General features: G+C 56.0%; 1 protein-coding gene across 5 annotated transcripts in view; it reads left to right on the top strand.

Annotated features, from left to right (window-relative positions):
- CAMTA1 (calmodulin binding transcription activator 1) overlaps positions 1 to 12,913 on the top strand; it is a 539,274-nt gene that overhangs the window by 493,711 nt on the left and 32,650 nt on the right. For 4 of the 5 annotated variants that reach the window (XM_067472884.1, XM_067472882.1, XM_067472885.1 and 1 more), the window contains exons 7-8: positions 7,390 to 7,530; positions 9,760 to 11,789. In XM_067472884.1, coding sequence (XP_067328985.1) covers positions 7,390 to 7,530; positions 9,760 to 11,789 — 2,171 coding nt within the window. The remainder of the gene's footprint in view (positions 1 to 7,389; positions 7,531 to 9,759; positions 11,790 to 12,913) is intronic. The other variant, XM_067472886.1, reaches the window with a different exon arrangement.

Raw genomic sequence — 12,913 nt, forward strand, 5'->3', positions numbered from 1 at the left:
AACAATCCACGGTCCAGGGTAACTCCCAAATATTTTAGTGTGCTGCAATGTTCCAGTGGGATTCCTTCCCAGGTAATCCTCAGAGCTTCAGATGCTTGTCTGTTCTGAAGGTGAAAAGCACACCTGTATTTTAGATGGATTGGGAAATACCTGGTTTTCCCTTTAATAGGCAGTAAACGCACCTAAAGCTTCAGAGAGCTTCTGTTCAACCATCTCAAAGCTCCCTACTTGAGTGGTGATGGCATGATCGTCAGCATAGATTAAACTCTCTGTCCCTTCTGGCAGTGGCTGGTCAGGGTTCCCACCAAGCGCGACTGCAAAAGTGGTGAGACCGAGAGCAGGGCCTCTCCGGAAGATCTTAACACCAGTTTCTGCAAATACCTGATTCCAAAGCCAGGATTTCAATTGCTTCCTGAAGGTCAGGAGGGAGGGGTCAGACCTGACCTCATTCGGAAGAAAGTTCCATAGCCGGGGAGCCACCACAGAGAAGGTCCTGTTTCTCGTTCCCACCAAACACGACTGCGAAAGTGGTGGGACCGAGAGCAGAGCCACTCCGGAAGATCTTAACGCCCTTGATGGTTTATATTGTGGGGGTCGCAGTGGTCTGTGGGAGTCAAATCTGGTGAAGATACTGTGTATCCCATCATCCGTGGCCCATCCTCCCCCAAACTGCACCAGGACGTAAAGTGGATCATTGGAGGGGGGGGGGGGTCTGCGTGCTAAGTTTGGTCCAGGTCCATCATTTGGGGATGTTGCAGTGGCCTGTGGAAGTGGGAGCCAATCAGAATGCTGTCCCATACATACATACACACATACAAACACTGAAGAAGATAGTAGGCACGGGCAATCCATGGTTCTCAATGGTTCTAAAGTACTTACAAAACTACAGTTCTAATGGTGGCTTCTAGGGAGCGCTGGTGCTTTGCTTCTACAGTGTTACTAAAATTCTGGTGGTGAAAATTTCAGAACTCTAGCAAAACTTAGGAACTGCCATTTATAATGAAATTTTATTTATTATTATTATTATTATTATTATTATTATTATTTATTAACTGCATTTCTATACCGCTTTCCTCGTATAGAAATGCAGTTAATAAATAAATAATAATAAATAAAATTTCATTATAAAAGTTTTGTTAGAGTTCTGAAATTTTCACCACTAAAACTTTAGCAATGCTGTAGAAGCAAAACACCAGCGCCCCCTAGTTTTCACCACCAGAACATTAGTTTTGTAAGTACTTTAGAACCATTTAGAAGACTGGTTCTCAACCTGGGGGTCGCGACCCCCAGAGGGGTCGTTTGGCCATTTCGGAGGGGTCGGCAGGCCTCCTCCATTGGCCCCGCCACAAGGGTGTGGGTCAGGCGAGGGGTCCTCCACACGAGGCCTGGCCTCGCGCAAAGCCCGCCTCGCCTGCCTCGCACTCTAGTCATCCAGCGAGGGCACGGGGCAGGCGAGGGCTCCTACGCACGAGGCCTCACCTCGTGCAAAGCCCGCCTCGGCTGCTTCGCACTCTAGTCATCCAGCGAAGGTGCGGGGCAGGCAAGGGGTCCTCCACACGAGGCCTGGCCTCACGCAAAGCCCACCTCGCCTGCCTTGCACTCTAGTCATCCAGTGAGGACACGGGGCAGGTGAGGGGTCCTCCACACGAGGCCTGGCCTCACGCAAAGCCCACCTCGCCTGCCTCGCACTCTAGTCATCCAGCGAAGGTGCGGGGCAGGCAAGGAGTCCTCCACACGAGGCCTGGCCTCACGCAAAGCCCACCTCGCCTGTCTCACACTCTAGTCATCCAGCGAGGGCGCGGGGCAGACCAGGGGTCCTCCACACGAGGCCTGGCCTCATGCAAAGCTTGCCTCGCCTGCTTCGCACTCTAGTCATCCAGCGAAGGTGCAGGGCAGGCAAGGAGTCCTCCACACGAGGCCTGGCCTCACGCAAAGCCCACCTCGCCTGCCTTGCACTCTAGTCATCCAGTGAGGACACGGGGCAGGTGAGGGGTCCTCCACACGAGGCCTGGCCTCATGCAAAGCTTGCCTCGCCTGCTTCGCACTCTAGTCATCCAGCGAAGGTGCCGGGCAGGCAAGGGGTCCTCCACACGAGGCCTGGCCTCACGCAAAGCCCACCTCGCCTGCCTTGCACTCTAGTCATCCAGTGAGGACACGGGGCAGGTGAGGAGTCCTCCACACGAGGCCTGGCCTCGTGCAAAGCCCGCCTCGCCTGCTTCGCATTCTAGTCATCCAGCGAAGGTGTGGGGCAGGCAAGGGGTCCTCCACACGAGGCCTGGCCTCACGCAAAGCCCACCTCGCTGCCTCGCCCTCTAGTCATCCAGCGAGGGCACGGGGCAGGCGAGGGCTCCTCCGCACGAGGCCTCACCTCGTGCAAAGCCCGCCTCGCCTGCTTCACACTCTAGTCATCCAGCGAAGGCGCGGGGCAGGCAAGGGGTCCTCCACACGAGGCCTGGCCTCACGCAAAGCCCACCTCGCCTGCCTCGCACTCTAGTCATCCAGCGAAGGTGCGGGGCAGGCAAGGAGTCCTCCACACGAGGCCTGGCCTCACGCAAAGCCCACCTCGCCTGTCTCACACTCTAGTCATCCAGCGAGGGCGCGGGGCAGACCAGGGGTCCTCCACACGAGGCCTGGCCTCGCACAAACCCTGCCTCACTTGCCTCACACTCTAGTCATCCAGCGAGGGCGCGGGGCAGGTGAGGGGTCCTCCACATGAGGCCTGGCCTCATGCAAAGCTTGCCTCGCCTGCTTCGCACTCTAGTCATCCAGCGACGGTGCGGGGCAGGCAAGGAGTCCTCCACACGAGGCCTGGCCTCACGCAAAGCCCACCTCGCCTGTCTCACACTCTAGTCACCCAGCGAGGGCGCGGGGCAGACCAGGGGTCCTCCACACGAGGCCTGGCCTCGCACAAACCCTGCCTCACTTGCCTCACACTCTAGTCATCCAGCGAGGGCGCGGGGCAGGTGAGGGGTCCTCCACACGAGGCCTGGCCTCATGCAAAGCTTGCCTCGCCTGCTTCGCACTCTAGTCATCCAGCGAAGGTGCGGGGCAGGCAAGGAGTCCTCCACACGAGGCCTGGCCTCACGCAAAGCCCACCTCGCCTGTCTCACACTCTAGTCACCCAGCGAGGGCGCGGGGCAGACCAGGGGTCCTCCACACGAGGCCTGGCCTCGCACAAACACTGCCTCACTTGCCTCACACTCTAGTCATCCAGCGAGGGCGCGGGGCAGGTGAGGGGTCCTCCACACGAGGCCTGGCCTCATGCAAAGCTTGCCTCGCCTGCTTCGCACTCTAGTCATCCAGCGAAGGTGCGGGGCAGGCAAGGGGTCCTCCACACGAAGCCTGGCCTCACGCAAAGCCCACCTCGCACTCTAGTCATCCAGTGAGGACACGGGGCAGGTGAGGGGTCCTCCACACGAGGCCTGGCCTCATGCAAAGCTTGCCTCGCCTGCTTCGCACTCTAGTCATCCAGCGAAGGTGCCGGGCAGGCAAGGGGTCCTCCACACGAGGCCTGGCCTCACGCAAAGCCCACCTCGCCTGCCTTGCACTCTAGTCATCCAGTGAGGACACGGGGCAGGTGAGGGGTCCTCCACACGAGGCCTGGCCTCGTGCAAAGCCCGCCTCGCCTGCTTCGCATTCTAGTCATCCAGCGAAGGTGTGGGGCAGGCAAGGGGTCCTCCACATGAGGCCTGGCCTCACGCAAAGCTCACCTCGCTGCCTCGCCCTCTAGTCATCCCGCGAGGGCACGGGGCAGACCAGGGGTCCTCCACACAAGGCCTGGCCTCATGCAAAGCTTGCCTCACACTCTCACCATCCAAGAGCGTGAGGCAGGCGAGGTTGGGCGTCACCACATGGTTGGGGGTCACCACAACATGAGGAACCATATTTAGGGGTAGATAGATAGATAGATAGATAGATAGATAGATAGATGGATAGATCGATCAACCTCGTGTCCCCGTGCTGTGATGGGATTGTGTGCCCCGCAGGCCTTTGGCTCCCCCAGGAAGCTCCTTCTTCTCGGTGGTGCCCCCCAATCCCCTTCCCCTTCCTCCCCCTCCTTCCTGCTGATTCATTACGTGTCAGGGAGCCGAGCGTGACGTGTTAAGAGCCATCTTGATAGTATTTTATATTCAGCCGCTCTTGGCTGGCTCGGAGGAGGCTTGTGTTGGGGAGCGGGGGGGGCGGGAAAGCGAGACAATCTGCATATTGGATGTGCCAAGAGAGGCCCGTAATTTACATTAAGCCTCCCGAAATTCTCTCTTTTGCAATCTGTCACCCTTCAGTGGCTTTCCGTTTTATAACCTTCAAAACAGAAGCACCAGGAGGGAGGGAAGGAGGGATGGAGGGAAGGAGGGATGGAAGAGAGGGAGGGAGGAAAGCAGGAGGAGATGGCCAGTGGGGGGAGCCCAACGCAAGGCAGGGCAGGCCGTTTGGGAAGAGCACTCTCTGGCTTCACACACCACGGCGGAGCACGGAGGATACACCACACAACCCTGAACCAACCTGGAGACTTGAATTCACGATTAGATTAGCCAGATATTCCGGTACCGCCTCCTCAAACTCTACCATGCTGTGTTGCTGTGAGTTTTCTGGGCTGTCTGGCCATGTTCCAGAAGCATTCTCTCCTGACGTTTCAACCACATCTATGGCAGCCCTCCTCAGATTCACCGCTGACTTCCACAGACCACTGAGACCTCCACACAGAACTCCCATGTCAGACAAAAAGTACTGGAGGGGTTTGGGAGGAATTGACAGTGATTTAGAAAGACCGTCTTGGGTGCACTTTCTCAATGAGGCGGGCTTTGCGCAAGGCAAGGCCTCTCATGGAGCACCCCTCACCTGCCTCGCGCCCTTGCCGGATGGCGAAAGTGAGAGGCAGGTGAGGCGGGCTTTGCGCAAGGCAAGGCCTCGCATGGAGGATCCCTCGCCTGCCTCGTGCCCTTGCCGGATGGTGAGAGTGCGAGGCAGGTGAGGCGGGCTTTGCGCAAGGCCAGGCCTCACACGGCGGACCCCTCACCTGCCTCGCACCCTTGCCGGATGGTGAGAGTGCGAGACAAGTGAGGCGGGCTTTGCGCAAGGCAAGGCCTCACAATGTGGACCCCTCACCTGCCTCGCACCCTTGTCGGATGGTGAGAGAGCGAGGCAGGTAAGGCGGGTTTTGCGCAAGGCCAGGCCTCGTGTGGAGCACCCCTCACCTGCCTCGCACCCTTGCCGGATGGTGAGAGAGCGAGGCAGGTGAGGCGGGTTTTGCGCAAGGCCAGGCCTCGTGTGGAGCACCCCTCACCTGCCTCGCACCCTTGCCGGATGGTGAGAGAGCGAGGCAGGTGAGGCGGGTTTTGCGCAAGGCCAGGCCTCGTGTGGAGCACCCCTCACCTGCCTCGTGCCCTTGCCGGATGGTGAGAGAGCGAGGCAGGTGAGGCGTCACGTGAAGGAGCCCTCGCCTGGCCCACGCCCTCCAAAATGGCCAGGCGACCCCCCTGGGGTCCGCGACCCCCAGGTTGAGAACCAGTGTTCTAGAACATGGCCAGACAGCCTGGTAAACTCACAGCAACCCAGTTGTGAGGTCTGTTGGAAACTAGGCAAGTGAGGATTATATATCTGGAATAATGTCCAGGGTGGGAGAGAGATATTGTTTGTGGGAGGCAAGTGGGAATGTTGTAATTGGCTAATCAATTCTAATCAAGGTAGCCAATTGCAACATTCACACTTGCCTCAAGCAGACAAGAGCTCTCTCTCTCCCACCCTGGACATTATTCCAGATATATAATCCCCACTTGCCCAGTTTCCAACAGACCTCACAACCAGATTGCTGTGAGTTTACCAGGCTGTCTGGCCATGTTCTAGAAGCATTCTCTCCTAACGTTTCGCCCACATCTATGGCATCCCTCCTCAGAGGTTGCGAGGTCTGTTGGAAACGAGGCAACTGAGGTTTATACATCTGTGGAATGTCAAGGGTGGGAGGAAGAACTCTTTGTTGGAAGCAAGTGTGAATGTTGCAATTGGCCATTTTGATTAGCACCAGGCTATTCAATGCTAATCCAGTTAGCCAATTGCAACATTCACACTTGCCTCAAGCGGACAAGAGCTCTCTCTCTCTCTCCCACCCTGGACATTATTCCAGATATACAAACTTCACTTGCCCAGTTTCCAACAGACCTCACAACTGGGTTGCTGTGAGTTTTCCGGGCTGTCTGGCCATGTTCTAGAAGCATTCTCTCCTGACGTTTCGCCCACATCTATGACAGGCATTTTCATAGGTTCTGAGCTCTGTTGGAAACTAGGCAAGTGATGTATATATATATATATATATATATATATATATATATATATCTGAGAATGATGTCCAGGGTGGGAGAAAGACCTCTTGTCTGTTGGAGGCAAGTGTGAATGTTGCAATTGGCCACCTTAATTCGCATTGAGTAGCCTTGCAGATTCAAAGCCTGGATGCCAGGGGAATCATAGAATCATTCAGTTGGAAGAGATCTCGTGGGCCATCCAGTCCCACGAGATCTGGGACCTCTGAGGATGCCTGCCATAGATACAGGTGAAACGTCAGGAGAGAATGCTTCTAGAACATGCCCAGACAGCCCGGAAAACTCACCGTAACCCAGCGATTTCGGCCATGAAGGCCTTTGACAATACACCTACCATACTGTATTACCCCATTTGTATCTTCGGCTCCGTTATCTGGCCTTAAGAGACTTCAATCCTTTTGGAGTACCCAGATATTCCTGTACTGTCCATTTATCTGTTCTGAGCTGCATTTCCTCACCTGTATCATCAGCCTCATTACCTGGCCTTAAGAGACTTGAATCCCTTTGGAATAGCCAGATATTCCTGGCCTGCCCACTTACGACTTCTGTGCTGCTGTCAGGAGTCAATTTCCGACGGCATTCCCTCTGTGACATCCTGACTGAATCATCCTGGCTGCCTCAGTTTTCTCTCTGTGACATTTTGAAGCGAGCAGAGGGCGCTGGAAACCTTGTGTTGGAACTTGTGAAGCAACAAGCTCTAATAAGGAAACTGAGAAGAGGGGGAGATGGGCATGAAAAGTGTATAAAAGGAAGTGGTGGTGGGGAAAAGCCAGTAGCGTCTTCCTTTGCTGCAGAGATACAAGCAATATATCCATTTCAAAGCAAAACCGGCTTGTGAGTGGTTATTTAATATTGCTCTATAGATCCTACAGTCTTACAGCTGCATTTCCCCATCTGCATCCTCTGCCCCATCCTCCCCGAGTTGAGCCCTGTTCACCTTTTGGGAGAAGGCGTTTGGGGCACAGAAGGCACCGAGCAGCAGTTCCTCTCGGGGCCCGGTTTGGGGAGGGGGCCGCAGGGCCTCGGCCCCAGCCCTTCTCTCAATGGCTCTCTCTCATTCCCGTTCCTTGGACAGTCCACGGCATCAAGTGGACCTGCAGCAACGGGAACAGCAGCTCGGGCTTCTCGGTGGAGCAGCTGGTGCAGCAGATCCTGGAGAGCCACCAGACCAAACCTCAGCCTCGGACGCACAACTGCCTTTGCACCGGAAACTTGGGTGAGGAGTCCCAAAGGCAACGGGGGGCCAAAGGCTTCTAGATTGAGGAAGGGGGGAAGAGGCAGGGACAGGCAGGAGGAGAGCTGTGGGTTCGAGAGCCACACTGCCAATCCCCTCCTTTCCAACCCTGACTATGCTCTTGCTCCAAAGGTAGGCATGAAGCATGTGCCCTTGCATGGCCCCCTTCCTCTAACTATGAGTCCAGAGGGATTTCTTAGACCCAGAAGCTTCTGCTTGGCTTCAGATATCAAGCGGCACCTTCGCATGCCCAGGGGCACCTAGGTCTGCTCTCTCCCCCAAAAGACTAGGAAGATAACAAGCCCTGAGTATCCGTCTATTCAGACATTGGGGGGGTGGAGGATGCAGGGTGCCACTACTCATTAGCAGTCGGAAAGGTCCTACCAGACCACCCACCCGCCATGACCCAGACCTCCTTCCTTGAGCAAAGCAGCTGATACACGTAGGAGGTCAGGACAAAGGGACACACACAGAGACACACCAAAGAAGCAAATACGAGGGGTATTTTTTAAGTAAGGTCCATTTTGTTGTAGACACTAGTAGTTCGCGTGCATACCGCAACGAGCGCGTGCGTCGTGTACCGGCATGCCTCGGGAACAACTGTGCTCAGTTTCATTCAAAGACCGCTCCGATCGCCCTTCTTTGATTGCAGATGATTTGGTGGCTTCAGTTGGTGAGCGGTCCTCATCATGGACGTTGTCACAGCCATCTTTGAATTGTCGTACCCACTTACGCACTTTGCTTTCACTCATCACAGTCTCACCGTACACTTCACAAATCTGTCGATGGATTTCTGAAGCAGGCAGGTTCCTTGCTGACAAAAACCGTATCACTGAGCGAACCTCACATGCGGAGGGTGAGTTGAGAGTCTTAAACATTTTAAAGCACAGAACAGGACAGGTGAGCTACAGAGCGGAAACTGAGCACAGTGGTTCCCGAGGCCTGGCAGTACACGACGCATGCGCTCGTTGCGGTATGCGCGTGAACTACCCGTGTCTACTAGGGCTGGGCGGTTTCGTTTCGTAATTTCATAATTCGTTAAAAAATTGTTATTTTTTTTTATAACGAAGCGATATTGAACCAATCAGGAGCAACTAAAAAACGAAACAAATTTTTCCAATTCATTTCGTAATTGTTTCGTAATTGATTCGTTATTGATTCGTTATTGATTCGTTATTATTTCCGCATGTCTGGTGCAAGTTTTAGGGTTGCTGTTTGTTTTCTCAGTGAAAAAAAATATAATTATCACACCAACAGTCAACAACAGAGGGAGAGGGAAGCTTCAGAAGTTTTTTTAGCGTATTGCGCGATCGCGGCCGCCATTAACGAATCAATTCGTAATCAATTCGTAATTGTTTCGTAATTGTTTTATGATTTCCGAAATTTCGTAAATATCGAACTTTTTTTTAAGGAAAATTTCGGAATTCTTTTAAATAACAAAACGCAAAAAAACCCTAAAAACAAATCAAGTTTAGAAACACATTTTTCCGTGTTTGGACAGCCCTAGTGTCTACAACAAAACGGACCTTACTTAAAAATACCCCTTGTACAGTAGAGTCTCACTTATCAGACATAAACAGGCCGGCAGAACGTCGGATAAACAAAAATGTTACCCGTCCGACGCGGTGCTAGACACCTAGAATACTAACAGGGACTCTAAGGATTAAGGCAAGGCAACACCCCGGGGCTGGATGGATCCAGCAGAAGATGCCCGGATGCGGAACGTGGAAAGGAGGGAGGATGCTTCCGCTTCTGGTCTCGCCTCTTCTCCCCGTTTCCTCCCTTCTCTCCCTCCTCGTCTTGCCTTTTTCAATTATTGGGGGTGGAGAGAGAGTTGGGGAGCACTCCTTTAACTGAAGGGGAAATTCTGGAGGAAAAGGGGAGAGTCAGATATGAGAGGATAGAATAAGACGGAATGTCGGATAAGCGAGACTCTACTGTATCAGAGGAATCGGTATTGAACCCCCTCCTCCAAGCAACACGGTCTCTCTCCCACATTGGCTTCTAATGAAGAGCTGTCCCAAAATGTGGGCAAGGTCTTCCTTCCTCAACCTACTGACACACCCTAAGGCTCACAATTTCTCTCGGCCTCGGGCAAGACACGCAGACACACAAACCCTGGTATTTCTGTGGGAGGCCTGCTCGTGGTGTCCTCTTGGGTGGAGCCTGCTGCTGACCTGACCCTTCTTCTCCTCCTTTCCCTCTCCACAGGTGCGGGGAGCAGCGTGCACCACAAGTGCAACAGTGCCAAACACCGGATCATCTCCCCGAAGGTGGAGCCGCGGTCGGGCGGCTACGGGGCGCACTCCGAGGTGCAGAACAACGACGTCTCCGAGGGGAAGAACGAGCACAGCCACGGCAGCAAGGCGTCCTCCTCGGGGGGGCGGGAGAAGCGCAACGGCAAGGTGGCCAAGCCGGTCCTGCTCCACCAGAACAGCACCGAGGTCTCCTCCACCAACCAGGTCGAGGTCCCAGACACCACCCAGAACTCCCCGGTCTCCATCAGCAGCGGCCTCAACAGCGACCCCGATGCAGCCGACAGCCCCGCCGTGGTCTCGGGCGTCTCCAGCATGGCCGCCGTGGCCTCCGTCATGGGCAGCCTCTCCCAGAGTGCCGCGGCCGCCGTCTTCATGTCGGACATCACCAGCGAGGCCGTCTACGCCATGTCCCCCTCCGCCGGCCCCAACCCGCACCTGCTCCCCTCGGACGCCACTGCAGCGGCGCAAGGGCTGGTCCTGGCGGTCAGCTCCGACGGCCACAAGTTTGCCTTCCCGACGACGACGGCCGGCGGCTCCGAGGGACTGTCCATCCTACCGGCCGGTGTCTCGGAGGAGCTGGTGCTGTCGACCACCCTGGACAGCGGGAGGAAGATCCCAGAGACTGCCATGAACTTTGACCCCGATTGCTTCCTCAACAACCCCAAGCAGGGCCAGACCTACGGCGGAGGGGGCCCCAAGGGGGACGGCGGCCTGGGGCCCAACCTGCGGCACTCGCCCACCTCTGAGCGCAGCTTCGGCTTCAGCCTGGTCAAGGAGATCAAGACCGAGGACACCTCCTTCGAGCAGCAGATCTCCAAAGAGGCTGCCGTGGCTGCCGCGTACACCTCTTCCTCCTCCTCCTCCTCTTCGTCCTCGTCCTCCTCCTCCTCCTCGTTGTCGTCCTCTTCGTCCTCCTCCGCCTCCTCCTCCTCGGCCTCCTCCAACTCTCTGACCCTGGCCCCCGGCCCCAGCCTGCTCCCCTCCGGCGGCGGCCTCAGCCCGAGCACCACCCTGGAGCAGATGGACTTCAGCGCCATCGACTCCAACAAGGACTACTCGTCCTCCTCCTCGGGATTCGGCCCCTCCGTCCAGAGCCCCCATGTCCACCAGAGCCCCTCGCCCAGCTTCTTCCTGCAGGAGGCCCCCAGCAAGCCCCTCCCGATGGAGCCCGGCCCCCACGGCGGCGGCCTGGCCGAGGGGAACGGCTCCTTCGTGGGACCCATGGGCGTGCCCAGCATCAAGACGGAGGCCTCCCCGCCGGGCGCCTCCCACTGCAACGGCGCCATGGAGGCCCGCATGGAGCCCACCTCCTCGCTCCAGCTGATGCAGTTCCAGGCCGGCTTCCAGGGCATGGCGGCGGACGGGGAGGTGCCCATGGAGACCTCGCCCCACGGGGAAGGCGCCGAGGGGCTGCTCAAGGCCGGGGAGCTGCAGGCTTGTGGGGGGGAGCACTACCTGCCGCCCGAGGCCAACGGAGCCCTGCGCAACGGCAGCCTCCCGGTGCTCCAGGGCAACATGGTGCCCGGCCTGTACCCGGTGGCCCACCCGGCTCTGGGCGGCTCCTCCAACATGGAGCTCAGCCTGGACCACTTCGACATCTCCTTCAGCAACCAGTTCTCCGACCTGATCAACGACTTCATCTCAGTGGAGGGCGGGGGCGGCGCGCTCTACGGCCACCAGCTGGTCTCCGGGGAGGGGGCCGCCATGGCCCAGGCGGCCGAGGAGGGCAACCGGGGCAGTGCCGGCGCCTCCTACGGACAGGCCCCTGAGATGTGCATCCCCTGCTGCAGCCCCCAGCAAGCCGGCCTCCACCTCGGCGTTGCGGAGAACGGGGCCGGCGCCATGGCCTACATGCACGTCACCGAGGTGGTGTCGGCAGCAGCGGCGGCGGCGGCAGCGGCCCAAGGCACCCTGGGAATGCTCCAGCAGAGTGGGCGCCTCTTCATGGTGACGGACTACTCGCCCGAATGGTCCTACCCAGAGGTAAGGCCCCCAAACTCCCCACGGTCCTTGGCTTTGGAGAAGCTCCTCCAAGTGTTGAGACCGGACTCTCGCAATGGATCAACACCTTGGAGAAGCTTGGGTGGATTCACCTCCCAATGGATATGGAGGTCCCCAAGAGGTGGGAGGGCTTTGGAGACGAGTGGCTCTGTGTTGGTGAGAGAAGGTCCTCCAGGGTGCACGTGGTTGTAGTGGTTGCATTGTAGTAGGTGGTTTTCTCTTCTCTGCACTCGCACGTTGTGGACTCCACTTTGTGGCCCCATTCCTTAAGGTTAGCTCTGCAACTCGTGGTGCCAGAGCGCAGTCCGTTCAGCACCTTCCAGGTCATCCACTCTTCTGGGTGCTCAGGAGGGTGTTTCTCATCAGGTCTCAGCTGGGTTTTTGCCTGCCACTTTTGGACTCTCGCTTGCTAAGGTGTTTCTGCGAGTACAGAGGTAGATCTTAGGTAGATCTACAGAGGTAGATCTTAGGAAGCTGTTTCTTGATTGAAGGCTTTGGCATGATAGCTGATATCCAAACAGAGGATGGGCCGGAGAAGTCACTGCCTTTGTCCGTTCATTGCTGGCTGCTACTTCCCGGTGGATGTCAGGTGGTGTAGTACTGGCTAAACAGTGTGATTTTTTTCAGCTGTGTTGGGCATAGACATCCCGTGATACTGTGGCATGTCTCATTAAGAGCCACATCCACTGTTTTAGCATGGTAACGTGTTCAACACTGGGTGTGCGTATTCAGTAGAGTATAGAATCATAGAATCAAAGAGTTGGAAGATACCTTATGGGCCATCCAGTCCAACCCCCTGCCAAGAAGTGCAAGGAAGCCAGAATGGATGTCCAAAGAACTTCTAACAGTGCTAAAACACAAAAGAGACATGCAGAAGAAGTGGAAAAAGAGAGAAATCACCAAAGAAGAATTCAAACAAATAGCTAACTCCTGTAGGGAAAATGTCCCCAAGGCTAAAGCACAAAAAAGTAGCAAAGAAGTAGCAAAGAGCAGATGTCTTCATTGGGTCTGGTTGTGACCCCCAGGTTGTGCCAGTCAGCTTTCGTGTGATACTATTTCTAGCACCCACTTGTTGCTTGATATTCAAGCAGTGCTTCTTATAAGTC

This window comes from Anolis sagrei, chromosome 13, assembly GCF_037176765.1.
Source record: "Anolis sagrei isolate rAnoSag1 chromosome 13, rAnoSag1.mat, whole genome shotgun sequence".
In the NCBI taxonomy this organism is placed as follows: Eukaryota; Metazoa; Chordata; class Lepidosauria; order Squamata; family Dactyloidae; genus Anolis; species Anolis sagrei.